This window comes from Delphinapterus leucas, chromosome 16, assembly GCF_059928025.1.
Source record: "Delphinapterus leucas isolate spDelLeu-1000000601 "Yukka" chromosome 16, BTC_Dleu_Yukka2, whole genome shotgun sequence".
NCBI classification, from domain to species: domain Eukaryota; kingdom Metazoa; phylum Chordata; class Mammalia; order Artiodactyla; family Monodontidae; genus Delphinapterus; species Delphinapterus leucas.
The window spans coordinates 26,245,854-26,268,038 of record NC_143144.1 but is presented as its reverse complement, the minus strand read 5'-3'; the positions used below and the strand labels follow the sequence as shown (position 1 = coordinate 26,268,038).

General features: G+C 53.6%; 1 protein-coding gene across 2 annotated transcripts in view; it reads right to left on the bottom strand.

The window, feature by feature from the left end:
- Nucleotides 1-22,185, bottom strand: part of CDH23 (cadherin related 23) — a 394,909-nt gene that overhangs the window by 310,373 nt on the left and 62,351 nt on the right. For both annotated transcript variants that reach the window (XM_089897635.1, XM_089897636.1), the window contains exons 3-5: nucleotides 18,944-19,086; nucleotides 18,209-18,256; nucleotides 18,010-18,102 (exon numbers count right to left, since the gene is read on the bottom strand). In XM_089897635.1, coding sequence (XP_089753761.1) covers nucleotides 18,010-18,102; nucleotides 18,209-18,256; nucleotides 18,944-19,086 — 284 coding nt within the window. The remainder of the gene's footprint in view (nucleotides 1-18,009; nucleotides 18,103-18,208; nucleotides 18,257-18,943; nucleotides 19,087-22,185) is intronic.

Sequence of the window (22,185 nt, the reverse complement as noted above, 5' to 3'; positions counted from 1 at the left end):
ATCACAGACTCACCCTAATCCCAGCCAGCAAACCTGGATAGATGCAGCGCAAGTGGCAGGCCAGCATATTCCAGCTCAACATAGGAAGAATCTTCTAACAATTTAGACATGCCTGAACTTGTCCTGGATGACCCCAAGGAGCTGGGAGCTCCATGTCACAGGAAAGTGTCCAAACAGACGTACTCTATTTGTCGTGCCTGTTGTGGTGTCGGCTAGCAAGCTGTGTGGCCTTGGGTAGTCACTTAACCCCTCTGGGCCTCTGCTTCCTCATCTGCGTAATGGGGAGAGTGAACACCTTTCTCCAAAGTGGTCTAAGAATGCAACGATGCCTAGAAAGTGCCGAACACAGTTTCTGGCACACAGGACGTGTTTGATAAGCATTAGCTGTCCGGTAAGCATTAACTGTGTATTTTACTCTATTTATTGGTGGGACGGAGAGGTGGAAAAAATAAGCATTCAGACTCTTTCCTCTTGTGATGGTCACAGGGGCTGTGGATGCAAAGTCGGGGGCGGGGGGTGTGAGATGAGAGGCTGTCAGGAAGGTAGGTGCTTGGGAAAGAGGGAGAAAGAGAAGAGGTGACCCAACTGCAAGAACATCAGGGACCCTGCCTTGCACACCTGCCCGCTGATAACACGCCAAGCAGGCAAGAAGAATGACAAGGCCATCCAGTGCAGTCCTTGGCACAGCGGTGCTGAGGCGAGGGCAGTGAGGTCTGAAGCAGAAAGGGGGAGGGGGCTTCAGGCCCAGGGGGTGCGGCAGCCTGCCACAGAGGCCTGTGCTGTGGTTGCGGCTCCACTCCACCCTGGCTGCGGGCATCAGCAGGTAAGAGGAAAGCCTGAACTCAGCTGGGCGCTAGCAGGGCAGAGCCGGGAAGGGCTGGGCCTGTCTGCCCTCGCCGGGCCTGGCACACAGGAGGGCCCGTTAGATGCCAGTGACGTCCTGTGCAGGGAAAGCCTGGCTGAGAGAGATAAGCTGCAGGCCCAGCACAAGCCCCGGCTCCTTGGCGCTGCCAGAGCTCATATTTATGGGACCCATTCCGCTCAGCCTTCATGGCAATTAATAACGGGCCAGGCAGAGAGACCACGTTTGGGCTGTGTGTGTGTGTGTGTGTGTGTGTGTGTGTGTGTGTGTGTGCTGGGGTGGGGTGTGTAGGCTGGGTTTGGTGGGGGGACTGAGTATCTTTCCTCAGGGATAACCCCTCTCTGCAGCAGATCTGGTCCCTCTCCCCGTTTGGGAGAGAGGGGCTGTCCTAGCCTAACCCTTCCAGCTGAACTCTGTGGGCAGGGAAGGGGGCAAGAGGCAGGAAAGGGCCTGTTTCCTAGGCTTCTGGGGCTCAGCAAGCCCCAAGCCCACTCTCTGCACCCAGGTGGGGCTGGAGTGACTGAAGGGAGAATCTGGGTCTTGACGTATAAGCATGATACACTCTAGTTCCCTTCTCCCCGGACTTCCATGCTCTGCAGGAGAAGCTGTGAGATTGGGCAGTGTGAGGGAGGAGGAACAAGGGGATGCAGAAGCAGGCACAGAGTGACAGCCTGGAGTTTGGGGGCAAGGCTGTTTGATGCCTGTGTGCAAAATTAGAAAAAGATGGCCCTTCAGAGTGGACCTGCCCTGCGAGAACACAGCCTGTACTGGCCTACTGTACCAAGGAAAACGGGCTTCCGTCCCCAGGCAACGCCAGCAGCTCCAGGTACGCGGCTTCGTGAGCAGCCCTGGGCCGCCTTTACCAGCACTCTCCGGCTTGCTCAGCGCACCACCTGCACAACCACAGAGGGCAGCCCTGCAGCCCCGCTGGGAGTCTCCTTACATCCGAACCCGACATTGAGAATCTGGGTCACTCTTGCTTGGCCCTGGCTGTTTCCTAGAACTTTCCTCCTCAAAGTGAGGTCGGGGACCCGTAGCATTGGCATCCCACGGGAGCTCGGTGGAAACAGTCTCAGGCCCCATCCCAGACCTCCTGAATCAGGATCTGCATTTCAACAAGATCCTCAGGTGATTCAACTGTGCAGGAAAATGGCTTAGAAAACACTGGGGTTGTCCAAACACTGGCAGAGATAGGGGAGGGTGGGGGAAGAGGGAGAGGGGGAGAGAGAGGGGGGAGGGGGAGGGGAGGGGAGGGGGAGAAGGAGAGGGAGAGAGAGAGAGATGCAGAAAGCAGAGAAAGAGACCCTCTGCAGAGTAGGGGCAGGAGAAGACAAAGCAGGGAGGAGGGGGCAGAGGACGCAGGCACCAAGCTGTTCTGCTTGTTTCAGTCCAGTGCCCAGCCCCCTCCTCAAGACCTGTCACCAGGGCCCCTCCACATAGCACCAGCACACCGGGGATCTCGGATATCTGTTCCAGGTAGGTGGAGGCCCAGCCTGGCAGCTCAGAGTCCCAGGGGGGCACATTTCAGGGCAGGCCTGGACCCCTGGGGTTGGGAACCAGGGTTCTGGGGGGCCTGGCTCCACTCCATCCATCTCCCCCCCGATCTCTGCACAGGCCTTTCACCAGGATTTCGAGGCTGGTGTGCAGGCCCGCGTGCCTCAATCACTCCTGACGCGCCGGTTGCAGGAAGAGAATAGCTTTCAGCTCAATTACCCTTCACATTCCAATATCATAACGCTCCGATGAGGTTTTTTAACCAAAAACAAAAAAGCCGTGTCTGCCACAGGCCGGATGCAAGGCCAGCCATGCAGAAGGGACGGGCCTGCCAACCTAACAGCCCCCCAGGGGAGACTATGGGAAGGGACCCATCCCACGGCACCGGCTGCACAGAGATGTCCAGGGCCTCAGTTTACTGACAACACATGCCCTGCCACTGCTCATCAACTACTAGGCCTGAACAGCTCTCGGTCCTGGGGAGAGAACACTGAGACCCATGTCCAGGGAGGCAGCAGGGACTGACGTGCCCCAGGTCTTCGCTGTCACGACACTCATTCTACTCTCTCCTTCTAGGGGCAGGAATGCCACCCAGACCCCTCTGAGTGCCACGGCATGATGGCATAATTCAGCTGGGCCACAACCTGGGGAGCTGGGGTCTAGTCTTCATGTCATTTCATACCCATTGGCTCATCTGTGTCTTAACAACAACGCTGACTAGTTAGGAAGTTAGCTAGAGCTAAGGGTATTAACCCCACTGCATAGATGGGTAAACTAAGGCCCAAGGAGATGGAAGGAGAGGCCCAAAGACATGAGGAAGAATCTCAGTCTGGTGTCCCTTTAAGATACACTGCTGCCATGGGAGGTGAGGGCTGTGGAGTGGGGGTGAGGTCTGCTCCAGTCCAATGAATCTAGGCGGGAAGGAACTTATCTCCACTCCCTTAGTATGATGTGACTGCCCCCATCTGAAGACGGTTTTCACAGGGGAGGCATAACCAAGGGTCTATACCGTGAATCCTGCACACTCAGTGAACTCCTGAGCACACATGTTCCATGCTCGTGCCCCAACCCATGTCACACGTTGGAGGGCTCCAGAGCAGTGCCCAGAGGAAGAGGTCTGGCCCTCCCTCTCCCACCCAGCTGTGCTTTCGTCTGCCTGGCCAGCTTGGTGCTAATGGCTTTGATGGCAGCCTCCCTGTGTCCTCCTGGCCTCCTGCTGGCTGTGGCCAATTGGCTCATGATTTACCGCTCCGGGGCGCTGACCCGTGAGGGAGACACACGGGACAGAAGGAGGCAGGGCGGACGTCATGCCTGAGGTGTGTGCACGCATCTGTGTCCTGGTGCAGGGGTGGGAAGGTATCTCTCCAGGAACACGCTGCCCAGCTGGGCTCTCTAGGACTGGGAGCGGCATCCCACCCTCTCGCTATCCTATGCTGGCCATGGCACCGGGCACCGTCTGGACAGAGGAGGACGGGGGGAGACCTCGAGAGGGCTGCCAGGAGCCTCAGCCTGGAGGGCACGCCCAGGAGCCTAGCACCCCTCTCACAGTGGTCCGCCGCCTGCTGGGTCCTCTGAGAATCCAGGCACGCATGCCATGAACGCCTCCCGACCCACTGTCAACAGAGGCAGCACAGCACGGGTGGGGGACCTGGAGGTGAACCAGCTGTGTTCACATCCCAGATCAGCCACTGACTTAACCTCTCTGAGCCTCAGATTCCCCACCTTAAAAGTGGGGATAGGGCTTCCCTGGTGGCGCAGTGGTTGAGAGTCCGCCTGCCGATGCAGGGGACACGGGTTCGTGCCCCGGTCCGGGAAGATCCCACATGCTGCGGAGCAGCTGGGCCCGTGAGCCGTGGCTGCTGAGCCTGCGCGTCCGGAGCCTGTGCTCCGCAACGGGAGAGGCCACAACAGTGAGAGGCCCACGTACCGCAAAAAAAAAAAAAAAAGGGGGGATAATCCCAATACCTACAGCACAGATGGGTGATACAAAGTACCAAGTGAACGCAAGTACAGTCCCCATTATTGTTATTACTGTTGTTATTCAGTGCCTTCCTCACGCCCAGTACCCCTGGCCCTCATGGGTTCAAGGAATTATAAGATACAGATCCCATCTTTAATCAGTTCATGAATCCTGGGACTTGGGACCAGGAGAACCCACACATCAGACAAGGGTTATAAACAGAAGCTGGAACAGGAGGTGGGAGGAAGGCAAGGTCACTGAGCCCATGCCAGGCCTGCTAGGGGTCCGGTGCCCCGTCCCTTCCTCAGTAATGCCCCTGAAGCCAGAAAGGACTTTTCTATCTTGTGGGGTCTACACTCACCTCAGATATAAGGAAGAAGATGGGGTGCCCAGATGCAGGGGAAGCCTCTCCTGGCCTCAGACCCAAACCAGTCCCTGCTCCCTCCCTCCCCAGCCCAGACTGAGAACTCCCACAGGTGACCCAGGCTGCTGCAGGGCCGGGTGGTGGAGGGGAAGGACAGAGCTGAGAGAACCAATTTGCCAAGCTCATTTAGAGTTCGTGTGTCCAATTCTGCTGCCTGGAGGGAGACATGCTTGATCTCCATTCATGCCACATGCCACAAGGGACTTGGGAGTTAGGAGGGGGGCAGCGGGGCCAGGGGGTGGGCAGTGGGGCCCAGCTTTCCCGTAGCACTAAAGCTGGGATAGGTGACTGCCCTGTTCCACCCATCAGCCATCCAGAGGGGGCCAAGCTTTGGGTGGTGGCTGCCTGAGTCCTCAAGCACTGGCCTCCCACCCTGCTTTAAAGCTGCCACTGTGGGTGAGCAGGACCCAGCCAGGATCTCCTGGAGGCCAGGGACAATATCTCACTCCTCTTGTGTCCCCAGGACTCAGCATGGACTTGGCATCCAGCAAGTTTGATGAATGAGTGAATAAATGAATGAGGGTGGGGTCGGGGCATGGGACCAACACTTCCGCATCCCAATACTGCTCTGGTAGTAAGCCAAGAAGAAACTCCTCTATCTCCGTCTCTGGGCTCATTGGTGCCAAGAGATCAAGCTTTCCAGGAGGGTCTCCAGCACTCAAGCACCTGCTAAGCCCTCCTCTGGGCAATGGGGAGGTCTTCCTGGGGTCCCAGGAGCATGGCAGCCAGTTCTTGGATGCAGCACTTCGCAACACGATGCTCCACACCCTCATCTGCAAGCTCTCCCTTTCTCTATACCCACAGAATGGGCTCTTAGGCTCTCCCACCTCACCCCACCTGGTTTCTACAAGGCTTCTTCCCAGCCAGGGGCCCTCCCCAGCTCTGGGTGCCCCTGCCCCATGGCTGGCCCTCATGGATCATCCCTAATGACCACCAGCCTCACACCTACGTCCAGACAACCCACCTCTAGGTACACATATCCTCCTGCCTGAAGGGCCCCAAAGGAGCAAGTGAAGTAGAGTTTGGGGGTTTTGGAGGGGTGTGCTATAGAATGCGTGCCCTACTACTCTGCCTTCCAAGTACCTGTATCTGTCTCCTACCTCTGCTGAAACAAAGTCCCACTTAGTGGCTTAAAACAATACAAGTTTATCATCTTACGGTTCTGGGGGCCCGAAGTCCAAAATGGGTCTTACTGGACTAAAGTCAAGTGGTTAACAGGCCTGTGTTTCTTCTGGAGGCTCCAAGGGAGAATCTGTTTCCATGCCCTTTCCCGCTTCTAGAGGCCACACTCATTCCTTGGCTAATGGCCTCTTCTTCCTTGGTCAGACCAGCAGCATAACAACTTCAGATCTCTCTCTCTGACCTCTGATTCCATGGTCACATCTCCTCTGATTCTTCTACCTCCGTCTCATAAGGACCCTTGTGATTACAGTGGGATCACACAGATCAGCCAGATATCTCCCCATGGAGGCCCATAACTTCATCACACCTGCAAAATCCCTTTTGCCAAGTGAGGTAACATAGTCCCAGGTTCCTGTGATTAGGATGTGGACATCTTTGGGGCTACTCTTCTACCTACCATACCCCAGTCCCATTAAATGACGCCCTTTCCTCCAACATCCCTGAGTGAGGTGCCCTCATTTCCCATTGCTGCCTGCAACTCCGGTGAGACCAGCCTCAACCCTTCTCCGAAGGCCTTGGTGGGGGACTCGCCAGCACTTCTGAGCTGCCTTCAGCATCAGGCCTTGGGAACAGAGCACACCAGGAATGGTTCATGAAAAGCGGGGAGGGAATAGCAGTGCAAAGGCCCTGTGGCACAATGCCCTCAGGCACCAGAAAGAAGGTAAAGGCACAAGAAGGCACAGAGCCAAGGGGAGGTGAAGAAGGGGCTGGGGCCAGACCCTGCCAGCCTGGTGGGATTCTGGTCACCATCCTCAGAACACCACGGAAAGGTTTTAGTGACAGCCCTTGCACATCACAGGGACTCAGTACAGTTGAGTGAATGGACGGATGGGAGAATGAATGCATGAGCCTGTCTACCTTCCTTCCTTTCTCACCAGTGACCTGCCCCAAACCTCCCTCCTGCACAGCAACAGTTAATGGGATCTCCCAGGCTTGCTCACTTATTTATTTATTTCCCCAGGCTGCTGTCACCGACCCGTGCAGCTCGAGCGTGGCTCCGTGGAAATGTCCGTAATCGCCAGCACACTTTAGGCATTACTTCCACACCATTTACGGCTTTCCGCGCCAATAGTTGCTGTTGCGTTTCCCTCCATCTCCATCTTTTGGGCTGTGTTGGGTGGGTTTTTTGTTGTTTTTTGAAAAGGTCTCGTGGCCCCTGAGTTTGGGGGATCTGATGGTTTGGGGAGGTGGGAAGAAAGACAATGCTTTGGGAGATTTATTATTCCTCTCCCGTTGCCCTGGCCCTGCCCCAGCCCTGAATAGAGAAGGGAAAAATACAAAACAATCACTTCAAGCTGCTAAGAAGCCTTTAAAGATTTTTGTGTTTTCTCATGCAGGCCTGAGACTGGGTTGCTGGTAGGAGATGCAGCTTTGTGGAAGCCTGAAGGTGCCGGAACTCAATAAAGGTCACTTCAACCAAACACCTCCCCCCATCCACCTTCTCCAGACCCAAGGCTGCCCTCTCAGAAGCCGGCAGGCTTACAATAAACCCCAAACCCCAAGTGTATACGCTGGGGGTAAAATGCATTTGGACTCACTCTGGGGGGCAGTTACAGAGAAGACAGCGTCTGGGACTAGCTGTGTAGCCTTGGGCAAGTCACTTAACCTCTCTGGGCTCATTTCTCCAGCTATAATATGAGGACAAGCACACCCTTCTTACCAGGTGAAAGACTTCTAAGAGGATCGAAGGAGACTGTATGAGGGAAGGGGCCCACATCCTTTTTTCCCTTCCCCTTCCTCTCAACCCAAGTTTCAACCACTGCATTTAGTGTCCCGTGCAGCCTCCTGTCCCAGCACTCAGGCAGCTCCATATCCACCTGCAGAGATGACCCCTGACTAGGGAGGGGCTGCCTAGAGGTGATGCCCACAGGTGATAGTCCTTCCAGCCTTGCCGTGTGTGGGCTGTAGGCTGAGCCCTGCACATGCCTCATCTCATGTCCCCTGCACAGTGGCAGCCCTGCATCAGCACCACACCCATTCCATCAGAGACAGGAAGTTTCCTACGGACTCACAGATATAAGTTGTGAGACCAAGATTCAAACCATTAACCTAACAACTGTGGGAAGTGACCTCCGAGACGAAGCTGGCTGCCTCTACCCCGGGTCTTAGGTGATGATAAAAACCTAATAGAATGTATACTATAAAATGAAAATGCACAAAAGTAATCCATGGGGTTAGAAGTCAGGACAGTGCTTACTTTCTGGAGGGAGGAGGAAGGACTGGAAAAGTCACAAGGGGGCTTCTAGGAGCTGGAGAGGTTCTGTTTCTTGATCCAGATGTGGTAACACAAATATGTTCACTTCGCAATTAACTCAAACTTATGAACACTTACGATTGTTCATGTCTCTATATGTATGCTTAGGTAATACGTAGACTCAAAAAAAAGGAAGAAAAGAAAGGAAGGAAGGGAGGGAAGAAAAGAAAAGAGAAGAAGAGAAAAGAAAAGAAAAGAAAAGAAAACTCATGAAGCCTGCAGGGCCATCGGAGAAAATACCCCAGGGGTTAATCTGTCCTACTTGCATGAGGCTTTAAGTTCAGGGCCTTCCTGTCCGTCCTGACCTTGACCCCCACTATGCAGTAGACAGGCTCAGGACTAACAGTCCCATTTAACAGAGGGGAAAATTGAGCCCTAGAAGGGGGAAGCGACTCACCCAGCCACAGGTGGTGGGGTTCCTGTCCCCTCCAGGCTACAGCTGTCCCCACTTTAACTTGCTGAGCTGCACGGACAGGTGACAAGACAGGAGGGGCTGCCCACTGGCTGAGCCCGCCCGAGGAAGACTCAGCACCCAGACCTGGGACTGGTTGGCCTCTCTTGTCCATGAGGGGGCCTGGGGCCACCTCAGGAAAGAAAGGCCAGGCCAAGGTTAGGAGGCAGAGGGTTGGCCCAGGAGTGGGGTTTAGAAGCCAGGATGGATGGAATGGGTGTAGAAGCAATTCCAAGGGCAGGGACTGATTTACCAGGTGACCTTGGGCAAACATGTGACCCTCTCTGGCTTTGTTGATCTCTACAGAATGTGTGGTGGGATGGAGTCACCTCGACGGTCCTTCTGATGCTGGCTTCAAGGAGTCTATTTGAAATGCTCTCTGCCTATTACTAGTTATTTCTAGGTGACTCTGTTTCCATTTTTTCCTTGTCACATCTTAGTTTCATGTTTTCCTCATGTTTCCTGTCTCTCACTGGACTGTAAGTTTCTTGTCCACTAACACCCCCAATATCAACCAATCAGTACACAGCAACGGAGCCCACCTGTCGAGCTCCTTGGCCTTCCAAGCAACTTTCCTGAAGTTCTCTGGGAACATTTCAGAACAACAGGAATGCCGATCAGCTACCCTGTGGATGTGCTTCTTCGTATACATGCTCTCACTGAACTCTCACAACAACCTCAATGTATCCCTATTTTATAGATGAAGAAACAGAGGCTCCGGGAGGCTAAACCCCTTGTTCATGGCCTCCCAGTGTGGAGCGAGAGCCCATGTGTGCCTGCCTCCATCACAGCGTTGCAGTAGGGACCAGGGTCCCTGTGTCACAGATGGGGCTCAGGTTCTCACGATGCAGTGAAGCCATGGCTGCTCCTGGATGCACAAGGGACCTTCTTCAACCCTCTGTTTCCTAAACCTGTTCTCCCACCCAAGGTGTAAGGAGACCTCACTGCCTGGAGGAAAAGGGGTGCAGGCAGGAGTTTTACACCCTTCCTCCAACAGGGCCCCACCACGGGAGAGAGGAGGACAGTAAAGAGAAAGGGAGATGAAAGACGCCAGATGGGCTCCGGCACACGAGGCTGACAGCCCAGCAGTGCTGCAGGAACATCTCCAGCAGGCAGCTATCATCTCCTTCCATTTAGAGGTTCTTTATTTAAAGGGCGGGGGGCACAATAAAAGGTATCCCGGCACGTGCCAGAGAATCCCTAATGCACACGAGCTGGGCTCCACACACGGTCCCCTGCTTCATATTCATGGCAGAGGGTCCTGCAGTCATTGCAATGGAATTATATGGGCCCCCAAAGACTCCCAGTGAGAATCGGTGAGGAAACCGACATAATTAAAAACATTATTACCATTCAGACAAAATAATAATTTCAATCACATCTGGGCTCCTTCCGTCTCCTGCTGCCACACTGTCCTCTTTCCTCGTGCTGGGGGTGGGGGTGGGTGCCCACAGCCCTGGCCACACCCCACGGGCATGGAAGGAGCTGCCACAGGGATCTCGGGGGATGGGGGGCCCTGGGTTTCACTCCACAGGGTGGAGGAGGGAGCAAGGAGCTTCGGACTGTGTGGCTAGGCTGAGCTCTCTGGGCCTGGGTTTTGTGGGACTCCATTTACTCCCTCCCGGGTGCCCACCCAAGACGAAGGAGGAGGTGGCAGAAAGATGTTGACTCTTCCCTGCAGGCAGGCTGAGCAGCCTGGCATTTACCCATGTGTGGGTCTCCGACTTCTCACGAAAATGTGTTGCATGCGCATTTGGTGACTGAAGTCTTGGAGGCTACCTCTGGGCGCACACTAACCCTGCAGGTCACACGGAAGGGGCACAGCTATGACCATGGCTGGGTCCTGACCATTGAGGATGGTCCTCACTGCAGACAGTGGGCAGTGGGCTCTGCGTGAAGCTTCTCCACTGAACCCCCATAGCCTGTGCATGGGGCTGTGTGACAGCATCCAGCCTTGGATGGGAGGAAGCCTGTGCTCGGAGCCCAGAGTCCCCAGCTCGTCTCCCTGGGCAACATTTGGCAAACCACAGCAGGTCATGGCAAAGTTGCAAAAAGAGCCATGCAAAGATGCTGAAAAATGAGAGAGGGAAAGACTGTGGCTCTAGTTGCAAGCATATCTGATGCCAGGGGACTTAGGGAAAACGGTCACCTTGTATTGGCCTCAATTTCTCTCATCTTGAAAATGGGAAGAATAACTTTCCCTTGACTTACAGAGTTGTCATGAGGACAAATGAAAGACAGTGAAAACACTAGGACATAGAGAAGACATTACTTAAATAAGTGCGCGCGTGCGCGCGCGCACACACACACACACACACACACACACACCACAACCTCAAGAATGTAGAAAGAGGCAGCCCTATTGCTTTGCGCATATGCATATCTTCATTGCTACAAGCCCAAAGCTCGCTGTCCTTGCTGCTGCAGGCTGAGACACCCGCATGCTGGGAGAAAGGAGGGGTTCCAGGTATCCGTCACGGTGCTGATAACAGGGGGAGACCAGAAAAGGCACAGGCACCGGCTGCTCACCGAGGGACACAGAGACACGGCCCAGGGTTGCCACCTGGCTAGAACAAACTACTCTGACTCTAGCCAGCAGGATCCAGAGCCCCTGAAATGATTTATTGGCCTCCCTCTCCCAGATCAATAGGCGGGTGGTTATAGATGCAGAGGGAGCCCCCAGGTACCGTGGTCCCGAGGTATAAATTAATATGGCCTGTCAAGGGTCTGCCTCTCCTGGCGTGGGAGATGACACTCTCATGAGCAGAGCTGACACCTCAGGGGGGATGGCAGGCACAAGCCAGTGGAAGTCCCCCTCACCCCCCATCTCTCTCTGCAAACCGGGGATGCAGTTTATAAATCATTCAGCATCTGATGGGCACTCCTTGAGGAGGGCAGCTGGGGGCACCGCTGTAGGGCCCAGTGGGTGCTAATAAGTTTGGCAAGTCCGCCTCCTCAGGCTCTGGGCCACTCCGGGCTCCCCACACGCCCACGGCACATGGGATGGCATGGCTGAGATTCAGGAATTGGCAGGCAACAGAGGGCGTCAGTGAGCACCAGCAACGGGCTCTTTGCATAAATGCTCCCGCTGTCCTCCCAGCCACCCAAGAGGCACAGGAAGCAGCAGGGCTCTGCCCACTCGTGAAGTTCACGTCCAAGGGACAGGTCCTAGACTGGGTGCTGAGGACGCACAGGTGGCCAAGCTCTGTTACTGTTCTGTCTGACGGGAGACACGGACATACGAACAACAACTACAACCATGAGCATTTATTGGGCATTTACACTGGGCACTATGCTAAGTACTTCTCTTACATGGTCCCATACACTTTAATCCTCACAACAATTTTGCAAGGCAATACAATTATTTCCATTTTGCAGGTAGAATTGAAGCTATCTGCCAAAGGACCCGTAACCAGACTTGTCTCTGAATCCTGGCTCCATCCTTGCCTAGCTTTGGGCAACTTATATAACCTCTCTACTTCCCCGTCCACATCTGTAGAATGCGAACATGAGTGGCTACCCCATGAGGTGAGGACTCAGTAAGCTCCCACACTGGAAGTATGGCATTGGGCACATAGGAAGCTCTTAATTACAACAAAACATCAAATTATTATTATCATTATAGAAATGAATTATTTACTTTGTTTCATTGACAGAAGATTGACAGGAATACTCTTCTCCCTGTTTTCCCATCTCTAGTAAGGATATACAAGGAGTAACTTTCATTTGTCTTTATTAAGTGACATGGAGAGATGGTGTGGCCTAGTGGGACCCAGCGCCAGGAGACCTGGGTTCTGGCTCCGACCCTGTCCCCAGCCAGCTTTGAGGCTCAGGCAAGGACTCTCAGTCTCTCAGGCCCCTGTCAACTCGTCCCAGCACCACCCGTCCCCACTTCTAGCCTCATCCGACCTTACAGCTGGTCACCCAAAGCCAGGGGTGACAAAGATCTATGCAGGACCTGTCCATCACAGAAACTGGGGAGGGACCCAGAGGGCCCAGGCCCACTTCCAGCCTGGCTTTGTTTCTACAAGGTAACAGTGGGCACCTGCAAGGGACACACACACCTATACAGTCACTGTCCCGCCTCAGCAGGATCTCTGGTCAGGAGTTAGAGTTCATATTCCTCTTTGGGAAATTCCAATATATGAAAAGAAGCTAAAGGATCACAGAAAGTACTAATATTCAGAGACAACATAATCTGCTTCTCTGACTAACAAACTCCTACTCATCCTCTAAGGTCCCAAACAAATAGCCCCCCCATATATAGACCAGGTCACGCCTTCCACAGTCCTCTCCACCCTACTTTGCACATTCTAAGCTACCATAGCATTTAATACATTTAGACATAGTTAGACATCTACTTACTTGTTTTTCTCTCTGTAAAATTACCTTCCCTGAGCACAAAGACCCTGGTCTCAATCACCAGTAGTTTATGGTGACTGAGTGTGGCTCAATTCTGTAGCTTATGGTGTGGCTAAAATATATTATGAGCCAAAAACTGGGCTAAGGGCTTTTCCTACCTGCCTTATTATAGCTCTCACAATAACCCCACAAGGCAAATATTGTTGCCCATCTTATAGATAAGAAAACTGAGCTCCATAAAGGTTAGATTCCTTCCAAAGTTGTACAGCTAGCAAACAGTAGAGTCTGTTTTTTCTACCCTGCATATCCAAGCCAGCTGAAAATCCCTGGGCCCTGCTCCATAGCTGTTCAACAAATGTTTGTGTTCATTTCAAACAACTTGAGTGGATCAAAGCACAGCGGATCAGATTTGGGCTTTGAAGGATAGGCAGAATAGAGTTAGGCTGAGAGAAGAAAGGAAACACTCCAGTACTAGTTAGAACAGTACAAAGTGTGTTTTACAAAGAAAAGAGAGAGACACAGACACACGCTCAGAGGCACTGGATCAGCCCCTTGGCTGACAGGAGGATTCGTGTTGAGGAATACCAGAAGATAAGTTGAGAAATGTAGGTTGAGGCCAGATGGATAAAAGCCTCCACTGCCCAACTAAGGAGGCTGAACTTCTCAGAACTTCAACGACATGGCCATCCCTGACACTTCAGAGGCCCTCCTTGACCCGAGGAGCCACCTGGCACCATCTGACTTCTAACCTCACGCCATCCTCCTGCCCAAACACCCAGGCCCGAGGGTCACCTCCCCAGGGCACAGCTGGAGGGACACTGAAGGTCAGCGAGGTGGGCACGCACCCCTAACAGAGGTGCTGGAGCAGCGTCGCTGGGCACAGACACAGGCAAACACGTTTGAGCAAATTGGAACGCCGTAAAAGTCTATTACAGCAAATCAAACAGCAGTCAGCATGACAGCCATTAGCCTGAAATGAATACACAGGGGCTTAATGAGGTCTGTCAAGGCTGGCTTGGTGAATTAAGTTGCCAATTCTAGCAGGATTTCCCTTTTCTTTACGGACTTGAAAGCATCCACGCTGCCTCTGCCTCGTTAGGGCTTCGACAAGTGAATTGCAGGGCCTTTCACCCTGATAAAATGGATAATTACATGTAGAACAGCTTAGTGAGGGGAGAGGGGTGGGCAGGAGGGGCACCAAGAACAAACAAACCAAAACACACCTGTCCGGCTTAGGCAGGGGCTTTCAAAGGGAGAGGGGGCAGGGCTGGGAGGGCAGGGGGTAGGTGAGCTTCTCCCAGGAAAGGGGCAGTGCCTGGTCTTGACCCGCCTCCCATATGCTCCTATTCCAGGCCTGAGGACGTGGGTCCCCGTGGGTGATGCCTCTAGGCAGCTGTTGACAGGCTGAGAGTTCCCCTCAAAGATGGGCTACCCCAGCACCTCTCAGAAACCCTCTGATGGGGAAGGGCCACAGATATTATCCCCCAGGGCTTGCTGTCACCATGGAGTTAAAAATGCAGCTTCCTGGGCCAGCTGTCCCCCAACTACAGATTCAGAATTGCAGGGGCGGACTTCCCTGGTGGCGCAGTGGTTAAGAATCCGCCTGCCAATGCAGGGGACACGGGTTTGAGTCCTGCTCCAGGAAGATCCTACATGCCGCGGAGCAACTAAGCCGTGCACCACAGCTACTGAGGCTGTGCTCTAGAGCCCGCGTGCCACAACTACTGAGCCTGTGTGCCTACAGCCCGTGCTCCGCAACAAGAGAAGCCACCGCAATGAGAAGCCCGTGCACCGCAACTAAGAGTAGCCCCCACTCGCCGCATCTAGAGAAAGCCTGCACGCAGCAACGAAGACCCAACGCAGCCAAATAAATAAATTAATTAATTAAAAAAAAAAAAAGAATTGCAGGGGCCCGGGAATATGCCTCCCAACAGTCCCCCAGGAAATTCTGATGGGGTATGTTTGGGAGCCTCTGATTCATCACCTCTCCGGCATTCAGTACTAGATGGCTTCTGAAACACGGGGTTCTCCTGCTTCTGCTTGTATAACTTCAGGGATGGCGAGCTCAGTACATCCTCAGCAGGACAGGGGAGTAGATTGTGGGGTGGGTCTCATTAGAAAGTTCTTCCATATGTAGACCTAGATTTACCTCCCTGTAACTTGTTCCCCACGCCTATCCCTGGGTTTTGGACACAACAGACCCAAACATTATCAGGGCCCCTAGGGCTGGGGGGAGTGGAAGTTGGGAAGGTTAGGGATGGTGTGCAGGTGGCTAGGATGACCAAAAGAGGAGCTGAGTGGATGGAGGCAGCCACTGGAGGTCTTTGTCAGCCCTCAAGGAATAATGAAGCACTGGAGGATAAGAAAGGAGCCACTCCTGCTGGGATGCCTCCTCAGATCACGGCATGTCAGTCCAGGAAGGGGCCTGGCCCAACTCCCCAGTTTAACAGCTGTTGGAGTTGAAGCCAGCAGAGGGGCAGTGACAGGTCTGAAGTCTCACCCAGCCAGTTGCTGGCACAATCAGGACTAGAACCCAGATGTCTTGACCTCCAGTCTCCCTCTTCCCACCATACAACACAGGAGCTCCGCTGCTCACCTTGGCGAGCTTCTCCTGGAAACCCACCTCCTCCTGGAAGCCTGTTGAGATTTCTCTGATCATTCTGGCAGCCCCTCAAGACTGATGCCTCACAGGGTCTGCAGTGACCCCTGTCTCTCTGGTTTGCATTCTCATCCTATTCACATCCATAGGGCCTCTTTCACTGAATCGGGCTTCTCAAGGGCAAGGGCCTGGGGTTTCCAGGGTGACTTCAATGTCAGCAGGAGACCCCTGCCTGAATTCTGGGCCAGGACCAGCAGACTCTTCCCTGGTACTCCAGCTGGGGCTTGAGCCAGGCAGCTAAGCTCTAGCTCAGGTGACCACCCCAGGCCAGGGCTGGTCAGTGCCAAGCCACCTCGGGTCAGGAGGGGCCAGGCCTCCATCCAGCTGACACCACATCCCCGCTGGCCACACGGAGCAGCCCTGAGCAGGGCATCGAGTATCAGGCCACCGAAGTGACCTGATAGGGAGGTTTACATGCAAGCGAGTAAACCACACAGGGCTTCTTCCAAGGACTGTGTGTCCTTCCAGCCGGCCCCTCTTGGCCTACCCTCTCCGCATCAGATGGGCAGGAGGCAGGCCATTTTATCCCACCTGTCCTCTGCTTTTATTAGATAAGGAGGACCATGGCCCAGAGAGGTTAAGTGACATGCCCAAATGGACCCAGCAATCTGGGAGCAGAGCAGGGGCTAGGCCTGGGGTCTCTGGCCTCTGGTTCTGGCTCCCCTCATTATATATTCCTCTGGCCTCCCAGGTCTCTGTGCAGTGAGAGCCTGGCACAGCACCAAGCCCACAGCAGACACTCAGTAAATACTTGTTAAAAAAATGAATGACTGAAGAGGCTCTCTCCTTGGAGGCAGAGGCCTTTGGAGAATCCTGGGGGATTCCAACAGGGTGGTATTGGAGGTCACATCTTCTCCTGGCAAGGGAGAGAGGAAAAGGCTGGCCCTGGCCCAAGGGCTGGGAAGCAGAGATGTGACCCCTCATCCCCTTGCTATTGCTGCTGTCTGCTGCCCCCCGTGAGGGAAGGCAGAGGGCAGCCATGCCTGCCAGGATGGCAGCTGAGCAATGGGTGCAAGGCTCATTAACTCCGAGCTGTGCCCTTGGTTTCTGAGCCCGGGAATAGAGTGCAGGCTGGCACGTAGAGACCATTAAATTAGAGAGACTTCCAAATGAGCGGGGGCCTGGAGCCAAGCTGCAGTCCTGGGCACACCGGCCACAGCTCAGGGCACCGTGTCCCCATGCTTGGGACGGCAGGCTCTCTCTCCCTATGTCCCACCCCATCAGGGGAAGGGCATGAGTACCTCTGGTGTGTCCCACCTGCACATCTGTCCTACTTCACTCTGTCTGGCACAAGCACAGGACCCTTGGCTCACAGCTGAGTAAGGAGGGCCAGCAACCGGAACTTAGAGGCATGAGATCAGGTTTCTTCATCCCTGAGGAATCTGAAGCTGCCCTGGGAGTCAGGAGGCTCAAAGTCAAAGCTGTGTGCCCTTGGGCAAGTCACTCTCCCACACTGAGCCTCACTTTTCTCATCTATAAACTGAATAGATATTTTCTAAACCTCTTTCAGTTTCCTGATCCAATGACCTATAACATAAAGGGGCTAGAACTCCAATGCCATGGTGCCAGGCTGCCTCTCCCCAGTGGATTCCATCTCCCATCATTCCCATCCCAAACCTTTACTGCTGCCACCCAACCTAGAGCCCCGAGGGCAGGCCTGAGGGACACCCAGTTAGAAGCTCTTTACCCTCCACCTTCAAGGTCTCTGAATCGCTGTCAGGCCAGAAGACTGCCATCAGCCACCAGGGAGAGGGACAGTAAGCAATGAGAACGCTGGGGCCATCGGGAGCCAGCAGCCAGCTTATTAACGAACTGTTCGTAATGCAATGATGCGCACTTCTCAATTACCAGCAATGGCGTGGTTTTACCCACACGCACTCATGCAAATACACTGAGATACACAGACAACCAGCCGAAGGCCAGCAAGACAGCGCAGGGTTCAAGAAAGAAAGCCCCTTCCAGGTACTGCATGCACTTTGCATCCTGGGGGACCTGCTCTAGCCAAAGCCGGGAGGCCTGGGGTTAGGCCTGCCAACGTACCTGCCCAAGGCCCACACTGGCTGTAAATGGAAAAAACGTGCAACCTGCCCCTCCCAACCTCTGTCCTGTCCCTGACTCCGGCTGGAGTTGGGAGGGCTCATCGAAGGCAGGCCCTCTCTCAGGCACAAGGCTCCCGCAGCCAGCAGACAGGCCCCCTCAGAGGCGCTGGCTCAGTCACCAACCTGACCAGAGCTGGTGCTGGGCTGAGGTGTGGGCCGGAGAGGAGCTGGAAATGCCCTTTTTCCAGCATCAGCCTCCTCCCCGGTGGCCCCAGAGCAGCAGGCCCCCAATGTCCCTCAAGTGTGACCCTGGGGCCCCTACCTCAGGGATGCGGACACTGTAGGGCTGATTATGAAATGTGGGTGCGTTGTCATTCACGTCCCCGACCTGGATGTTCACCTTCCGCGTGATCACCTGGCAAGACAAGAGTGGGGAGCTAGCATCAGCCTCCAGCCTCTTTCTACCCAAGGGCTCAGGAACCCCGCCTCCCAGGGAAGCAGGGCCCTTAGGGGACACTCACCCCCTGGTGGTCGCTGACAGAGAACTCCACCATGAACTCGGACTTGGTCTGAAAGAAAACGGAGGGAGGGAGGAGGTCAGAGTTAGAGAGGAGAGCTGAGGCCCTGAGTCCGGAGCCCTACTTGGTGCTGGAGACCCGCCAGCATTGCCCCAGGAGCTGGTCTGGGACTGGATAACTGAAGGCTTCCCTAAAGAATAAGCGTTGCCTTCTGGGTTGGGGAAGTAGGTTCAGAATATGGATCCTTCCCATAAAAGAGCAGTAGATTAGGAGTCAGGAATCTTGTTCTAATCTGGGCTCTGTCTCTAAATGGCTGTGTGATCTTGAGCAAATCACCTCTGGGGCCACTTCAATGTGAGGAGAAAGCAGGGGTTGGGGTTTTGTTCAAACTCTTACCTTAACGTGCTAAGGGCTACCTGTGTCTCGGGAAAACGTCCTTTGGGGGAACATCTGTTGGGGGGGTGTAGATGTGCACACACCGTGGAGCCGCTGTTCTACAGGGGATGAACCCGAGGTCACTGTCCCTTTTGCCTATCCAGTGTTGCCCCTTACTTGGAGACACCCCAAACCACCCTATTCTAACCCCAAGTCCAGATATCAGCACTGGCCTTGGAAGAGGGACACCATTCAGGCAGGAAGATGCTGCTTCAGGGTCAGAAGACGACAAGCCATCCTCCCCCAATGTGTGCTTCTGCCTCCCTAGGGAAGGCCAGGGGCAGAGGTCACGGCGGGTCATACCTCTCTGTCCAGCGGCTGCCGGAGCCACACCACGCCCGTGTCAGGCTCCACGGCAAAGATGCGGGAGGCCTCCTCCCCAGACACGCCGAACACCAGGGGGTCGTTGTCCATGTCTCGGGCCAGCAACTGGGTCACAGAGGAACCTGAAGTACCCGCAGGAGAGAGCAGAGGGCAAAGACGGGAGGTTAATCCATTCTTCAGCACCTTACTCAGGTGGCTGAGTCCCTGTGGGGAGCAGCCGCCCAAAAGACCACCAGCAGGTCACTGACTACCGCAGACCCCTGTGCATCTCTGGCTCTGTCCCGGGCTCCCTGCCTCCATCCTGGTCACTTGTCACAGTGTGTAATAGGGAACTGTCATTCACCGCGTTCTGTGACTTCTGCCTGTCCTCTTTTCTTAATTTAGAGGAGTCCTCCAAGTGGCTCAGATGAGTGCAAGCTCCCAACCCTTCAATTCTTACATTCCAAGATGGGCACAGTACTTAGCCCTAGCCACTCAGAGCACTCCATCTCCCTGGTCACAGTGATTGGTTCAGGGATGAGCATGTGACCCAAACTAGACAATCAAAGCCAACCCCGGGACTTCTGCTGGAAGTCTGCTGGAACTGGGAAAGAGTCGCTCTCCTTCCACTGGGGTTGCTAAATTGGTCCTGCTGGCAGCCATCTTTGGCACCAGAGGAAGAGCCTGCCTGAGGTTGAGGCCAACAAGGAGGAAAACAGAGCCAAATGGTACATGGAGAGAGATTCCTGACGGTTTGAGGGTCTGCAGCCAACCGATACCTGAAATTAGCAATTAGCTCCATCCTCTGGACTGCCCAGCTGTATGAGCTAATAAATCACCCTCCCCTTTTTTTTTCTTTTTTTTTTTTTGGTTTTGCCTAAGTAAGTTGAGTTGGATTTCTGTCTTTTGCAAATGGAATCAATATTTTCTTTTTTTTTTTTTTCCTGGTACAATAATGTTCATGGAAGCTTTATTCATAATAGCCTAAAACTGGAAACCAAAAAAAAAAAAAAAAAAAGTATCCATGAACAGTCAGATAGATTTTTTTTTTTTTAGGCAGATAGATTTAAAAACAACAAACAAACCTGTGGTACATTCAATATATTTAAATCTCACAATAGAAAAGGAAAAGTACAAAGCAATATTTTCTAATTCAGAAAATTTTACAAAACCTGGCATTCATTCAACAGTGATTAGGTGCTGGCCTTATGGTAACCACTAGAGTGCACAGAGGTTACGAAGATTTGGAGCACCCTCAGGGAACTCCAGTCTAGAGCTGGGTGACAAAGTCTAGCTCCTGTCCTCAATCAGAGGACTATGGTATTGCCTTCACCAAGAAAGAAAGCCCTGGCCAGAGACCACCCTGGGCATCAGGATGCCTGGCCCACAGCCCTGCCTAAGAAGTCCTAGAGTAGGTCATCTTCTCCTGGGGTTCACAGCATCCCTCACAAGGTAGGCTTCAGGTAGGGCGATCAACCATCCTGGTTTGTCTAGGACTGAGGCATTTCCCAGGATATGTGCTAAAACCAGGACATCCCAGACAACTGGATCAGCCGGTCACCTTAGCTTCAAGAGGTCCTTAAACTGCCAGGAACTGTGCAAAATGTTCTGAGTGTACAGTGTGCCATTTTCTGCAGAGAGGGTCTATAGTCTCCATCTGATTCTCAAGGAGTAGTTAGGTTAGAACCATGGCCTTTGGCAAATCACTTCTTTTAAAGCCTCAATTTACCCTATAAAATGAGACAGACACTCTTTCTTTCCCACATACTGATTCTCATATTTACTGAATAGCTCTGATGGTCTATTAATAGCTAAGGAAGGAAGGATTCTAAACTCTGGGAATTTTATCTAGAAGAGAATGTCGATGAGCTTTTTTATTTATTTATTTATTTTTTTGCGGTACGCGGGCCTCTCACTGTTGTGGCCTCTCCCGTTGCGGAGCACAGGCTCCGGACACGCAGGCTCAGCGGCCATGGCTCACGGGCCCAGCCGCTCCGCGGCATGTGGGATCTTCCCGGACCGGGGCACGAACCCGTGTCCCCTGCATCAGCAGGCGGACTCTCAACCACTGCGCCACCAGGGAAGCCCTCAATTCATTTTTAAAGACACAACCTAAAACTGTGAAAGAATTTCAAGCCTCCCCCTGACTGTCGGGGACACACAGTTCCTTTCTGATACCCTCAGGGGTCCTTTAGTGGCAAAGTCTGAGGAACACTGAGCTACTTCCCAAGGCTTGGGGAGATTGCACATGAGGAAACTGAGGCCCGTGGGGGCCCTGCTTGTCCCCAGTAGAGCAATGAGTCCACGGCAGCCCCTTGGACTGGAAACCTCACCTGCCAACCTCCTTCAGGGCCCAGCCCAGGTGGAGAATCTGGGGCCAAGCTCCCAGCTGGCCGATGGGATTCCGGAAGGGCCACACCGACCCTCCAGCCAAGGTCATACAACTTGGTCCAGTATCCCAAATGGCTCTCTCAGGCTCGATGTTCAGGCTCTCCCAAGAAGGGGAGCGCTGGGCAGGACAGGGATGGGGCCGTCAGCTGCTGTCACCCACCCTGTAATTTCCTGGACTTTTATCCATTTTCCCCTCAATTATGTGCTGCTCAAAATGGTCCTTTTCAGCTTCCTCACGGGCTCTTGCCTGCTCATGCCTTCTTTGTGTCCCAGGTAATTGCTAGTGACCTTTTCTAAGTGTACTAATTAAAGGTGCCAATTTAATCTTATATTTAAGACAAGACACCCCGCAATTTTCCCACTGGGCACATACCCCCAGCCCAACTGTCCTGCTGTAGAAGCTGGGCCTGGCTTTGGTTTCTCCAGGACAAGCAGCTCATTTCCCCATCAGGGAGGCTTCAAGCAACCTCTGTGTGCACCATTCAGACAGGAATGAAGCCAAGCTGTGGGGCCCAACCTCTGCCCAGTGTCCCCAGAAGCAGCCCCTCAGGAGGACCAACCCGGCTGTGGGATCCTGGGGTACACACACCACACTCTGGGTTTGTTTCCCACCTGGGAAACAGTATACCCTGCAACTCAGGCTGTGCAATACCTACAGCTCTTTTTAATTTTTTTTTAATTGTGGGAAAATATATATAACATAAAATGTATCATTTTAATCAATTCAGTGGCATGTGGTACATTCGCAATGTGTTGTAAGCGTCACCACCATCCGATTCCAGGACACTTTCATCCCCCCAGAAGGAAACCCATACCCGTTAGCATTCCTCCCCATTCCCTCTTTCCTCAGC